We start from the raw sequence: 14,434 nt of genomic DNA, 5'->3' as shown, positions 1-14,434 counted from the left end.
CTTAGGAATTGCCAGAAGCACAAGAGAGGGGCTGAGAGAATGGGGCAGCCTTGGTCAGGGAGGCTGAGGGGCCTCTGAAGAGGGAAGAGTTGAACTTAGATCTGAGGAGATCTAAGAGGAGAAGGTAGGAGTCTTGTGAGGAGTGAGGGAAGGACTATCTGAGCAGAAGGAAGAGCAAGTGCAAAGGCCCTGAGGCCAAGCCACACAGGAGCTTGTGGGCTTTGCGGAGGGTATTTAAGGGATGGGATCTGAGCCTTGTTTCAAAAACCCTCGTGGCTGCCCTGGGACTGGAGCACTGAGACACCAGCACGAAACCACCATTACACTGCCTGGGCCTTGGAATATCTCTGGTCCATTCCACAGATAAACCCGACTGGTATGGAGCTGCTGTGAGCCAAGGCCAGAAAGACCACGGGCCTGGGCAGGGGCGTTTCCAGAACACACGAGCCTCTGGATCAAGTGGAAATGTCTTGCCTGCCTTTCTAAACCACAGAATTTGGCAGGTTCTGAGGGTGATGTGGCAGTAGGAGTCACCTCCTGGGGATCGGGCATGGCGAAGGTACCTGGGCCAGCTCCAGAAAGTCAGCATGTGGGAAACATGGTCTTGTGTTCTTGGCTATGCAACTAAGAGGCCTCAGCCCTGGCCTGCCTGGAGGGGACAGACATGGCCAGACACCAAATGTCCTCAGCCCATGGTGTCAGGACTGGCCTGGAGAAAAGGGGCATTTGAGATGGGGTTTTGAAGGATGAGTAGAAGTTTGCCAGCAGGAGAACGACATCTCAGGAACATGGCATACAGGAGGCCCCGGTGGCTGAGTGATCCCAGACGGTCCCTGACCCTCAGGTATTTCCCCCACTTGATGTGAGCAAGGACAAAGCCTCTATGCATTGTCAGATCTGGCCGGCCCAGGCTTGAATTCAGCCTTTTCCACTTTTGGGGTGACTCTAGGTAAGTGAGACCCCACCAAGATTGGCCCTAGTTTACGGGAGAATAAACTGAGATTTATAGAGGGAGCCCACACATCCTAGGATGCAGAGGGAAGTAAGTGATCAAAGCTGAGTCAGGACTCAAGGAAAGGCAGGGGAACACTAAGAAATGGGGGGGGGGTGACTTGCCCAAGGCCATTATCCTGAGGCCTGAGAGATGGAGAAGAATGGAGGGCAGAGTAGCTTGGTTAGTGGGCATAGCAGGTGCAAAGGCTCTGAGGTAAGAACATATTTAACAGGGCGCCTGGGTGGCTCAGTTGGTTAAGCGACTGCCTTCGGATCAGGTCATGATCCTGGAGTCCCGGGATCGAGTCCCGCATCGGGCTCCCTGCTCGGCGGAGAGTCTGCTTCTCCCTCTGACCTTCCCCCTTCTCATGTACTCTCTCTCTCATTCTCTCTCTCAAATAAATAAATAAAAAAGACCTTAAAAAAAAAAAAAAGAACATATTTAACAGTCTCCAGGAAGAGCCAGGGGGCCAGAGGCCGATGAGTGAGGGCACAGACGGAGGGAAAGGAGAGCAGGATAGCCCAGCACAAGCCGGCTCTTGCCAGCACCCGCCAGACCCCAGTGCCGACAGACACCTACGCCCAGCACCTAGACCCAGACTTGCAAATGCACCAACCGGCCCCCGTTTGCTTCCCGTACTGGCTGAGATGTGTCAACCCGAACTCCAGCACATGCAACGCATATGCACGTGCCTCTGGGCAACTCCACGGCCAAGGCTGACATGCAAACACACATGCGCACACTGGTGGGCTCTCTTTATCTCCAGGCTGCCTACAAACACACATGGGCCTGTGCACCCCCACCCCCCTCCAGCACAGCACGCGTCATGAGGAGGCTCAGGAAGCGCTGCTGGGGGCTCCCTTGAGAGCTGGCTTCCTGTTTTCAAAGAGTCCAGGAACTGCTGAGGTAATGTTTTGGACAGACCCGGCCCCTCCTCCCCTGGCTCGGCACACCCCATCCAGTCCCACAGACCTTGTATTGCTTCTGTGCCCAGTACTGACCCGGTCCTACAGTGAACTCGGGTTCCAGATGACAAACCCAAGGCTCAGAGAGGTGCGGCCACTATCCCAGGGTCACACAGGAAGGAAGAGGTGGTGCTGGGAGTCCAGACCCTGAACCCCACCCTGCCTCCTCCTGGAGCCCCATGCCCGGGGGGTGGGGACTTACAGATGGGGAAATGGGAAATGTTCCCTCCTGCCTTGGACTGTGGTCCTGTTCCCGGGCTCCCAGGGCCACCCTCACCCAGCCCCAGGCTCTCCTGCCCTGTGAACCCAACTCTCCCATTCACCACCCACCCATGTCTCTCCTCCGTGTCCCCAAAGAAGGGCCACCTACACTACAAATGTTAAAGAAACGTCAGCTGCCAACAAAGCTGCCAGCAAAGACTTAGTCTCACCCTTAAGGGGCTGGTGAGGTTGCCTAGGAGCAAATAACCAAACGCATCTACAGCTGCCCCTCTGTGCCCCAGCCCCACAGAGATGCAGGAATGGCTGAGGACACACCTGGCCCTCTCTTGCCTGCTGTGGTTGCACACGCTGTTCCCTCTGCTTGGAATGCCCTTCTCTAGCGCCCTGGTGAACTCCTCTTCATCCATCAAAACCCCAACTCCAGTGTCCTCTCCTCCTGGAAGCCCTCCCAGGGCCCTCTGGCCCTCGTCCTTCCCTCTGGCTCCACCCTCACTCCACAGGGCTAGGGGTGTCTGTGGATTTCACCACAATGACCTTGGGACTCTCGGTTCTGCCCCTCCTTGTGGTAGCAAAGATGGCTCTTATTCTCACCTCCAGGAGCCCCCAAACTCCTGGGGTGATTGGCCCACTCAGAGTCACATGCCTATTATTGAACCAATGCCTGAGTCTGTGGTCACAAAAGGCTCTACCTGGCCAGACCTGGTCACGTGTCCACACCTGGAGCCACGACCTGGCTGCATCTGCCCACCGAAAGGCAAGCAGGGAGAATTATCTCCACAACCGCAAAAAAATGTGACCAAGGACTAAGGGGTCCTCTGCCTGCCCCATCCTGGCTGGAGGGCCTTGGGCAAGTCACCTCATCTCTATGCCTCAGTTTCCCCACCTATGAATCGGGCTCAGCAGAGGGGCGGTATTGGAACACTGGGGACCCACTGAGGCATGCCCCATCCCTCCCCTCCCCAACTCTGCTCGGCAGGCCCTGTTTGCCCTGTCCCCGCCCCGCCCCAGTCCTTTATTGTTGCTCTCTGTGAATCCCCCAACCCGCCAACCCCCCAGCCCCAAGGGTCTCCCAGCGAGGCAGGCCCTGATGGCCACTGGCTGAGTCACTTCTTCCTCCTGGGCCCCTTGCCCGGCCTGATGCTTTCTGGGGACTTTCCTGGCCTTGAACATCAGAAATGAGGTGGGGGAAGTGAGGGTGGAGGTGTGCGCGCACGCGGACAAGGCTGTGCACACCCTGGCGTGGGTTCAAAGCCCCGGTCCTGCACCCACCTGTGAGATGAGGGCATCTTGCCTGCTTCCCTTCCGAGTTGGGGGACTCCACACGTGAACACCCTGCAAGCCCTCACCCAGGGCCGCGGGCGCCCAGCGTGGTCAGTACTGTTGCACCCGTTGGCCGGCTTGACGCGCGTGTGCACGCACTTGCATGTGGGTCCGTGCTCATCGAGGTCTGGGCCGTGTGCCCCCGAGTTCGCAGGCCCATTTCTGTGTCTCCGTGTGTGTGTGTCTGTTTGTGTGTGCGCGCGCGTCACAGCAGCCCCCGTGTGGAGCCCAGTGGGCCTAAAAGAGAGACCAAGCCCCTCACTGGAAAAGGTGCATCTAGGGGAGGGAACCCTCTGGGAACAGATGGGAGGGCTGGGGTATGGCTGGTGTGTTGGGGGCGCAGGGGACCACGGCAGGAGGTGTGTGCGGGGGACGGCAGGGGCCGCAGGGTTAGGAGGGGGCAGGGCCGGGGCTTGGTCAGCCGTTGGAAGGGGTGGGAGCTGTGCGTGGGAGCCTGGGTGGCTAAGGCAGAGCTGAGCTTTGGGATGAAATGGTATGCACTCTAAAATATTCACTGAGCACCTAGTGCGTGCCCAGTGCTGGGGATACAGCAGGGCTCTGGGGTAACAGACACCCTGCCAACAAACAAGTAAATATAGAACTCCGAGGAAGGGGAAAGATCAGGAAGCAAAAGGCATCAGGACAGGCGTAGGGGAATGGCGGGGCGTTCTGGCCCAGAGACAGGGAGGACGTCCTGAGGAGGTGATTTGTGATCTGAAGCCTGCCAGGGAGAAGGTCCTGGGCATACCTGGGGAGAGGGAGCTCCAGGTAGAAGGCACAGCAAGTGCAAAGCCCCTGAGGTAGGGATGAGCTGGCAGAGGGGCCCCGTTCAGGAAGATCTAAGCCCAAAGTAGGGAGGGGAGGCATCAGGGGGCAGCAGTGGTGGGGAGCAAGGCCACCAGGACGGGCTGTCCTGTAACTGGAGCCGGACAGGAACCCTCCACTCCCACCCCACCCACCCCCAGGGCTCCCTGCTCGGGACAGAATGTGCTGGGAGGAGAGGCCAGCGGCTGTGCCTGGTGGCTGGAGCCGGGCAGCTGGAGGATTCCTGAACAGCATCCCAGCTGGGCCCCCTGCCAGCGAGGGCGGAAAACAAGCGGAGGGCGCCCTGCCTGCCTGTCACCCCATGGCCCAGGGGCCTGGCCAGGCCAGGGAAGGAGACAGAGATGCTCAAGGAGTCAGAGACTGAGAGACACTGAGAGATAATCCAGAGGCAGCGACGAAGTAATGAGTGAGAGAGAGAGATGCAGAGATGGTGAGCCAGGGACAGAGACGGGGGAGACAGAGACAATGAGAGAGTGACAGAAACATCGAGCAAAAGGGACAGTGTGAAAACAACATGGAGAGGAAGAGTGGGGGGGTAAGGAGGGTGAGGCAGAGACAGAGAGAGACCTGGTGTTTGACTCTCCGAACGGGTGACAAGTTCTGATTCTAGGGGGTCCTGGGAACAATGTAAGGCGGTAACATCCCCACCCCCATCAGAATCTTGGTCCACACCAGAGTCTGGGGGGTCTCCTCCAGTCAACAACCCCCCTTCATGCCTCTCATGCCTGCTGTGTGCTGGGGCCAGCCCTGCCCCAGCCCTGCCCTCAAAGCTTCAAACAAGTGAATATCTAAATAAAAAATTTCAGAGAGTGATCAGGGCTATGAAGACAATAGGACAGGGGGATGGGAGAAGGAGTAACAGGGAGGGGCACCTTTAGCCAGGAGGTTGGGGTGTTTCCTGAAAAGATGAGGCTAGGAGGTAGAGAAGAGTCCAGTCCTAGAGAAGAGTCTTTCAGCAGAGGGAGCCACATGTACAAAGGTCCTGAGGTAGGACCCAGCTTGGGATATCTGAGTGGCAGTCAAGATCCAGGGGAAGCTGGAAGGAGAGGTGGGTGAGAGATCTTAGGGGCCTAGAGAGGGGTGGGATTTTATTTTAGGAGAATATTTGGCCACCCTCCTCTCTACCCTGTGGGCCTCACTCTGTGTTCAGGGAGTTCCCTGAATTCTGGACGACCCAAGACGGCTCCATTCTGGTTTTTATTTATCCGAACCAGATAATCCACCTCTTCTAGGGATCAGGTTCCAGATAGTTGCAGACCCAGGAGTCCTGGGCACACGAGGTGGCTTATCCCCCCAAGCCTACTGGGGGAAGCCTTTCGTAAAAATGTACCCCCATCTGTTGTTGCAATAGACAGCTTAGACTCTTCTCCGTTTGGGAACACGGATCTGGAAGCTGGGATCTTGTGTCCTGCGCACCCAGGGCGACAGGGATCTTACCTCTTTCTGAGACCAAGAGGGGGTCTGGGGTGACTGTGCTGTGTGGGTGTATCTCCCCTCTGCTGGGCCCAAAGGAACCCTCAGTCTGACAGGCTCCGAACTTGATGCCAGGCCAACTGCCCAGGGCAGATGCTGCTGGACAGGGAGGGCTGGGTAAACCCCAGGACCAGAAGCAGGTGGAAATCAGGACCCAAATTCAGACCAGAGATGGGAGGCAGTTGAGGCGGTGGTGGAGAGGTAGCCCAGAGTCCCAGATGAGGAAACTGGCTCAGAAGCAAGCGACTTGCTGGTGGTCATACCTGCCAGTGTCCAACCCCGCCCCTCAGCCCTGCCACTCGTCATCCCAGACCGCCACTGAATTTTCACTGCCTTGGGCAAACTGTGAGCCCAGCTAGAGCTATTGGAAGGGGTTCTAACTTGGCCCCGCCCTGCTGAGGGCGGGGCCTCGGGCCTGGGGCGTGGCCTGAGCGCAGACCCTGCAGGGACCACCACCACGGGTGCCGCCAATCACTGCGGCGTGGGGGTTCTGAGTGGCGACCCCGGACCCTGCACGAGTCACCTCACTCTGTTGGATTCACTTTCCCTACTTTCAATGCCCAAAGACTCAACTTGCGTGCCGCCAGGGCTGCCTGGAAGCCCAGTGCGTATTCAAACAAATCCTTGGACACCCACGTCCACGGCAGCCGTAACCACAATCCCCGAAAGGTGGGAATGACCCAAACGTCTATCAGGGGGTAAAGGGACAATCAAAATGGGAGTCCATCCACACAACAGGATATTATTTGGCCATAAAGATTAGGAATGAAACATTGACGCAGGCTACCATGTGGATGAAACTTACCAGAGAAATTTAAGCTGAGTAGGAAGCCAAACACGAGTGAGGCCACACGGAACGTGATCCCATGTATAGGGAATGTCCAGAACAGGCAAATCCCCAGATCAGTGGGTGCTGGGAGTTTTGAGGGAAGGGGGTGGGCAGTGACCGCTCCTGGGAACGGGGCCTCCTCTGGGGTGATGGGAATGTCCTGGAGCTAGATGAGGTGACAGGTGCCTGACACTGTCAGTGCACGAAATGCCACCTAACTGTACACTTTAAAACGGCTCGTTTCCCAGGGCGCCTGGGTGGCTCAGTTGTTAAGCATCTGCCTTCGGCTCAGGTCATGATCCCTGGGTCCTGGGATCGAGCCCCACATCGGGCTCCCCGCTCTGCGGGAAGCCTGCTTCTCCCTCTCCCACTCCCCCTGCTTGTGTTCCCTCTCTGTGTCTCTCTCTCTCTGTCAAATAACATCTTTAAAAAACAAAACAAGGGGCGCCTGGGTGGCTCAGATGGTTAAGCGTCTGCCTTAGGCTCAGGTCGTGACCCCAGGGTCCTGGGATCGAGTCCCGCATCGGGCTCCCTGCTCAGCGGGGAGCCTGCTTCTCCCTCTTCCTCTACCTCTGCCTCTCTCTCTCTGACTCTCATGAATAAATAAATAAAACATTAAAAAAATAAAAAACAAAAACAAAAAAACCCTGCTCATTTCCCAGTATATGAACCATGTCTTGAAAACAAAAGCCTTCCCCCAATTCATGCTTCCAAGCCTCTGCGACTACACTAGGGAAGGGGAAATGGGGTCCAGCTCCAACCTGAGCTCAGCCTCCCTATGTGTCCCTGAGCCTCAGTTTCTCCTGCTGGACAATGGGCCCCTCAACCCCTCCTCGGCCTGGCCTTCAATCCCGGAGATTCTGACCCAAGATGGAGGTCAAAGCCACTCAGCTTCTTTGGCAGCTGTGGGAAATAAACCAATAAGCCGTCTCTTTCCCCACACTTTCATTTAAAAAACAAACAAACAAACAAACAACTGTAAAAAAGAGAACAATTTAAGGCTGATCATTAACGTTGAGTCCCAGGCAGGGGCCCTGCCCCAGCCAGGGCTGAAACTCTACAACCCGGGGGGCTGGTCCGGCTGCCCCCTCATACTTTGTTCCTCCCTCCCTCCAGGTTTCCAGAGCTGCACTGGGCCTGCTGTTACCCCAGGCTGACCTCTGTCCCCAGGGCCTGGCTGAATGTCCTGAACTGGGTTTCCTGGGTTATACAATATGCAGACGAGGTCTCATGTCCTGGTGTACTTGGAGGAGCCCCCAGGCAGTCCCAGCCTGGGCCAGCAATCTCTCTCTGGCTTTCAAAGGCTGGAGCAGATGCCCCTGCCACCCACAGGTCCCACAAAAGCTTCAATGACTTGCATCCCTGAATGCCCCGTTCCTGGGCCCTCTCGCCTGCCCGACCTTGCCGTGTGGCCTCAACTGAGGCACTTGCCCTCTGAGCCCCAAAGGGGGTGATCTCCAAACATCACTCAGCTCTGACCTTCTCCGACTTCTTTCTCTTTGTTTGTCTGCCTGCTGAGCTGTCGTCATTCATTCATAGGCCAAGGCCTCAGCTAGAAGGCCCTTTGCTCCGGGAAGCCTTCTCTGCTCCGGGAAGCCTTCTCTGCTCCTGTTGGGACTCTCCCAGCCCTGGGGCTCTTCCTCTGGTCCCACGAGACTGGAAGTATTTATGTCTGGCTATTTCTCTCCCAGACTAGAGGCTCCTGGGGGACCCGAGCCCTGTCCATGAGCCAGCACAGACCGACAGGATCCGACTATGGGCATTTGATGCCTTACGAGGACCTGTCCAGATACATCAGATTCCAGACTGGCTCTTCCTCTGTCCTGTGTGATGTCAGAAAGCCATGCCCCATTCTGAGACTCGGAGTCCCCAACTTCAATGCAGTCAGGTCAGCTGGCTCTTCTCCCAGCCTTTCCCCATGTCCATGGCAGCTGGAAGCACACGTGCGACCTCATCCCTTGAAGTATCCCCTCGCTGCTCAGCAGGTCATGCAGCGTGGCCTCATGGCCTCTGAGGGTGGGTTTGGATCCTCCTGAGAGAAACAGTTCCATCCAGTCTCGGGGGGGCACCAGAGGCTCAGAAACACCCCTCCGCTGCCCTGCTTATCTCTAACTCCCACACTCAGCCAAGGCGGGGGGCAACGTGTGGAGCAGACTGGGGTGCAAGGCGGGCTCAGGCCCCAAACTCATCTGAGTCCCACCCCCACCTGGGCTCCCAGGGCTTGGAGAGGCATGGGGGCTTCTGGGACCACCCCCCCACTCACCTCGGAGTACAGGGGTGGCGGGCGGTAGCGGAATTCCTGGATATAGGCCAAGAAGGGGCCTTCAAGGCTCATGTCGGTGTCCTGCAGTGGTGGAAAGGGGCTCTGCCCCGCGGCTGCCACCTCCCCGTCTGCCACCACTTCTGAGTACTCGGGAGGGGCTGCAAGTGAGAGAGATGGAGTGGGTGAGGCTGGTAGAGAAGAGGAGCCTCAGAATCGGGGACCATGGTCAGGAGCCAGCTTGGGCTGATTCTGGGGCTGCAGGCCCTGAGGCTGAGATTCTGGCAGGACCTGTGGCTGCCTATGTAATCACCACTGTGCCCTTTTACAGATAGGGGCGCTGAGGCTGGGGGGAGGAAGAGTCCACCTAGCAGCCGCCTCTCTGCCCACCCAGCCCCTGCAGCAGGACGGGGAGCTCACCCTCCGGCCGCTCTGGCAGGGCTCCCAGCCCCCAGTCTAGCAGGAAGCTGGCATGGCTGCCCACGCTGGATGAGCGGCTCCCGAAAGGGTGCAGGGGAATGGTGCCGATGACCAGCGGCAGCTCCAGCAGCAACTTGGACGTGCCGGGGATGTCCACGCAGACCTGGGGGGAATGAGCCATGAGGGAGAGTGCCCAGGCAGCCTTGGGGGGACTGGGCAGATGCAGCCACCCCTGCCCTCCTTGGACCAACGGGAGACTCTACCTTGAGGGAGTAGTCCACGTGCAGTACCCGGCACTGCAGGATGGAAGGACCCACAGGGGGGATCCGCAGCGCTCGGCCCTGCCACAGCGCCCGCCGCCCGGGGCCCACAGGCTCGCCCGCGAGACTGGCCACCACTGCTCGTTTCTGCTTACAGGCCCCTCGAGCCATGAAGGTCTGCGTCTGGACCACGGCTGCCCGAGGAAGCACTGGGCGCGTGGAGCCATTGTCGATCTCCGCGAAGACTGGGATGACCTCACCTGTGGTGGGGTGCAGGGGGGCATCAGATTCCCCGTCCGCAGCCTTGAGGTCGGCCCTCTTCCCCATCCAGCCCCGCCTGCCTGGTACCTGGTGTGTAACCCTTTCGGTCGATTTTGGCGGAGAGGGAGACGAGACCACGGCTGCTGTACCAGGATCTGGCGACCTTCTCCAGAGCTCCAGCCTGAGGGGCCTGGGGGGTGGAGGAAAGGCATACAAACAGGTTACTTTGTGCAAACCACAGATCCCTTGGAGCTTCCAAACCACCCCCAGCTGAGGGAGGATTCGGGGGGCAGGGTTCCTGGTTTTTTCTTAACTACCAGGTACCGTCTGTGAAAATAAATCCACAGACAAAACCAATTTTATAAAGCTGAAGATAAAGTGAACAAACTAATTACTTAGTGTGTAATAAGTCCTCAAAAAGCCATTATTATCACAAACCCTGGCTGTCCCCTATTTCACAAATGAAGCCTTTGAGGCTCAGAGAGAGTGAGACACTTGCCCAGAGCCACACACCCAAATTGGTACAGGCAGGATCTGCACCCAGCTCCGCCCGACTCCAAAAGCATTCCCATGCCTGCCCCCCGCCCTGCCAGGGCCCAGCTGTGATTCCCACTTTGTGCAGGAAGCAAAGGGGTGAGGAACCTGTTGGGGTCACCCAGCAGCCAAGCCCCCACCTACAAAGCTCTCTCAACTCATCTGCCCTGGGAGCAGCCACTCACCAGCAGGGCAGGCGTGTTGATGTCCACCGGCTCAATGACAGTAAATACCTTCCTTGCCCGGCGGGCAGGGACCCAGGGCCGGTGCAGGGTGGCCTTGATGCAGTATCGGACACTGCCATGCTTACCCTCGAATGACGTCACCAGTGTCCTGCGGGGTAGAAAGAAGGGACTTCAAGGGGGAGAAAAACACAGACACGCAGGTGGGGGGTGGTCCCAGAGACTTAGGAGAATGAGAGACAGAGACACTGAAGGCCCCCCCGGGGGGAGGCAGTCTTGGGGTCCAGAGGGTCCCCAGAAACCCAGCAATGGAGACCTAAACAGGAAAGGAGCTGCGGGCGTAGGGATTCCCCTACAATCCCGCGCCCCAGATGCCGGACTTACGGAGGCAGCTGGAAGCTGAAGGGGAACTCGTGGCGCCCGGGAGGCAGCGTCGTGGTTTCTCCCGTGTCTGCAGGTAGGAGCAAGAGGGGGAGGCTCAGCGGCCGCTCCGAGTTCCAGGAGCGCGCAGCACGTGCGCCGCGTCGGGGTGGCCGGCCGGTACCTGGAGCGAGTAGCGTGGCACGGTGGCTCACGACCTCCACACGTTCGCTGTAGCTCTGCGTGTACGCGGTGCTCGAGCCCGCGCTGCGCGACTCGGTCCAGTGCACATGGGCGCGGCCCCGCGCGCGCAGCTTCAGGGCGCCCACGCGCGCCGGGCCCGCCAGCTCCAGCAGCACCCGGCCGGCAACGGCCTGCCCGCCGCTGAAAACCGGCTCGGCGCCCGCGCTCGCGCCATCCAGCTGCACCGCGAACACCTTCACCTTGTCGAACAGCATCGCGCCCGGGATGCGAACCCGCGACGCACAGACCCTGGCCTCGAACCCGCGACGCGGCGGCGCGAGGTGCCGAGGCTATAGCCTCAGAACGCGAACCTGCCCGGGGTGCGCAGGCGCACTTGCCGACCAGGTCAGAAATTCCTATGCGCCCTGCGCCGGCGCTGCCTTTATACGGCGGGCGGGGCGGGGCGAGGCGCGGGCCCCACCCCCAGAAAGGAATACACCAATGGCACGGCGAGGGGCGTGGCCTCGCCCAGGCGTGGAACAAAATAACAAACTCTGCAGCTGCCCTCTACCCTCGTGGACCCCTGCGTGAACCTGAAGCATCGCGGGCCCGAGCCGGTCTCTAGCGGACCCCGGGGGTAAAGCGGGGGAAACTTAGGGTCGGAGTTGGGCCCCGGGCTTGAGGTCACCCAGCAAGAGCACTCTGCCACTAGGTTTAATCATCAACTGGCCACCACTTGCAGATCTGACTCGAGGCATGTCCAGCCCCGCGCGGGAAGGCTGTGGAATGGCCTAGCCCCGACCGGGGCCTTGAGAGCCTAGGACTAGCCTGGCGTCAGTTCCCCACTCTGAGCGAAGCGGGAAGGAGGAGGAAGTGGGTAGGGCCTCCCTCTGCTTGGGCACCTGCTGCACCCCCGTCTTGTGATTCGAATCCCGCTCAGCTGGATGACCCCGGGCTAGTGACCACCTCTTGAACCTAAGTTTCCACGTTTGTCATTTGTAGAGCTGGAAGAAAATCGGCCCCGACCTCAGAGTATTGTGCATGAATCGCGGTGTAGCCTATGCTCAGACACCTTCCCCTTCCAGACAGCCTCGCTCCCAGGTCATCAACCCACTCCCCACATGTCACCACTTGGTCACGCCTCAGCGCTTTTGCCCAAGCTTTACCCACCACCCGATGTTCCTGTCGCAACTTGCGGCCGCCAGCAAACTCCTACGAGCCCCCTAGGCGTATCCCTTGGGCCCGCTCCTGGCACCCCCCCGCCAGCCCCAGTCCGCTCACAGAGCCAAGTGGAGGGGAGTCCCAGGAACCCCAGGGGCCAGGGCTGCAGTGTGCCCTTGAGATGGTATGACTCCTCTCTGGGCCTCAGTTTACTCACAGAAGAATCTCAAAGAGCGTTTCTGAGTAAAGGGTTTCCTGGTCGTGGTCTGCAGGGCGCCAGCGCCCTCTGGTGGCAGCGAGATGCGTAGCTGCTCGAACCTACCCCCTACCCTGGAGGCCACTCGAACCTACCCCCTACCCTGGAGGTTGAGGTGCCTTCAATGGCCCTGGGAACCTCCTGAGGCCTCGGAACTCCCAGTGGGGGGCAGTCATAACCGGACATGGTCCCCTGCAGTCAGAGTGACCATAGGGGCATTGGGTCAGAGCAGTACCTAAGGGAGGAACAGAGGCTGTAGACACAGCGATCAGCTTGGGGGGCTGCATGGAGGAGGGGACTCGGATTGAAATGACGGGCTAGTACCTTCTCCCAGGGCCAAGTGGAGCCCTGGAGGCTGTAAGCCCAGGAGGAGGTAGAGGATGTGGTGAGTCCTTTTCACAGATGGGTCCCCAGAGGCCCAAAGAGAGGCAGGGCCTCACTCGAGTTTACACGGCAGTTTTGCAAGCTTCACCCCAGTGTCTTAATGAAGCAGCTGGTTGAGTGGGACCAGGTGTGGGACCAATTTCCCTTAAGTCTCAGGGGAAAGGAAGTGCCTCCGAGGCCTCTTCCTGTCCCGCCCTAGGGCCCTCTAGGCCTGGGTTTCCACAGCTAGTAAGGGGACAGTCCCCACATCTGGGGCTGTGGGGCAAAGGCGCAAAGACTGAAAGGCTGTGGGCAAAGGATCTGCTGTGTACAGCCCTGCCTGTGCCCACTTTACAGAAGAGTATAGTGAGGTCTGGCTTAGCTGAGGGGGTGGCGAGGCAACCCTGGGAGCCAACAACCTACACAGCAAACACAGCTCAGTGCTGAGGCACAGACTCACCCCTGGCCTGCTCCTGACCGGCTGTGTGGCCTGAGTGTGAGGGACTGAAGTTCAGAGCTGGGAGACAGATGGGAGTCCTCTCAGCCTGATCTGACCCCACCCCAAGTCTCCTCCCTCTCAGGGATGCAAACCTACCTGCAAACACCACCAGAACTCCCCACCCAGGTCTGAACTCATTTCTGCAAGCACTAGGGGTAAACTGAGGGAGGAAGCACGGGTAGAACGTGAGGTAGGGGTCTTCTTTGGGAAATCAGGGACCCCAGGCCTTGAGTTAAAGGGGGATCCTTGGGTCCAGAGAGGAGGATGTCCTGACTCTACCCAGGGGTTCCCCAGACTCCGGAGAGTGGGGGGTCCCGCCGCATAGCATTTACCTGGAGGCCTTCCCGGCTTTGGAAAGGGTGGGGCGCCCAGACCCTGAGAGGGGCTCCTGGGAAAGAGGGTTTGGTTGGGGGCGGGGGGGTAGGAGGGTGTGTGTCCCGGCGAGAGGGTCCAGACCCTGGGGAGGAGGTCTCCACTTCTTAAGAAGGGTCACCCGGCCACAAGGCCTCTAAGTCGAAACTCTCAGGGCACTGGGGAGGAGCGCCCAGACCTGGGGAGAGGGGGTATCCTGGCTGGCGGGAGCGGGGTGGGGGCGGTGCGGAGCGAGCGGCTCACCTCGAAGCAGCAGCTGCCGCCGCCGCAAGTACGTCTCGGCAGCCGCGTAGTCGCTGGACACAGCGTTGACACCCACGCTTCGGCCCTCGAGCCAGTGCGTCGCCGCCCCGCCGCGTGCCGCCACCTCGAGCGCTCTCACCCGCAGCGGCGCCGCCGCCTCCAGCAGCACCCGGCCGCACAGCCGCTCCCCGCCGCGGTACGCGCCGCCGGGGCCCCGGGCCAGCTCCAGCGCGAAGCTGCGCACGCCCCCCGGGCGCATGGCGCAGGCCTGGGCGCACGGCGGGGAGGGCGTCCCCCGGGCCGCGGCTGGGCGTGTCGGCCCCCCTCCGGCGGCTCGGCGCCCTTCCTCGCGGCCCCGGGCGCCCCCGAGCTCCCTCCGGCCCCCAGCGAACTCCGGCCGGCGCCCGGGGCTCCCGGCCGGCGCGTTGGCCGCCGACTTCCTGGTCCTCGGC

General features: G+C 59.7%; 1 protein-coding gene across 2 annotated transcripts; it reads right to left on the bottom strand.

Moving 5' to 3' along the window:
* Positions 1-7,559: 7,559 nt before the first annotated feature.
* ARRDC2 (arrestin domain containing 2) lies at positions 7,560-14,434 on the bottom strand. Of its 2 annotated transcripts, none has more exons than XM_027587277.2 (8): positions 13,983-14,434; positions 10,930-10,996; positions 10,549-10,696; positions 9,917-10,019; positions 9,572-9,828; positions 9,309-9,471; positions 8,892-9,049; positions 7,560-8,660 (listed from the first exon to the last, which is right to left on the bottom strand). In XM_027587277.2, the coding sequence occupies exons 1-8, from the start codon at positions 14,239-14,241 to the stop codon at positions 8,607-8,609; spliced, it is 1,209 nt and encodes a 402-aa protein (XP_027443078.1). In that variant the 5' UTR covers positions 14,242-14,434; the 3' UTR covers positions 7,560-8,606. The 2 variants fall into 2 exon arrangements, with proteins under 2 accessions (XP_027443078.1, XP_027443077.1); XM_027587276.2 differs by lacking the exon at positions 13,983-14,434 and adding an exon at positions 11,090-13,924.

The sequence above is a fragment of the Zalophus californianus genome, chromosome 1, assembly GCF_009762305.2.
Source record: "Zalophus californianus isolate mZalCal1 chromosome 1, mZalCal1.pri.v2, whole genome shotgun sequence".
NCBI lineage: Eukaryota > Metazoa > Chordata > Mammalia > Carnivora > Otariidae > Zalophus > Zalophus californianus.
This window is presented reverse-complemented; position numbering and strand designations above follow the sequence as displayed.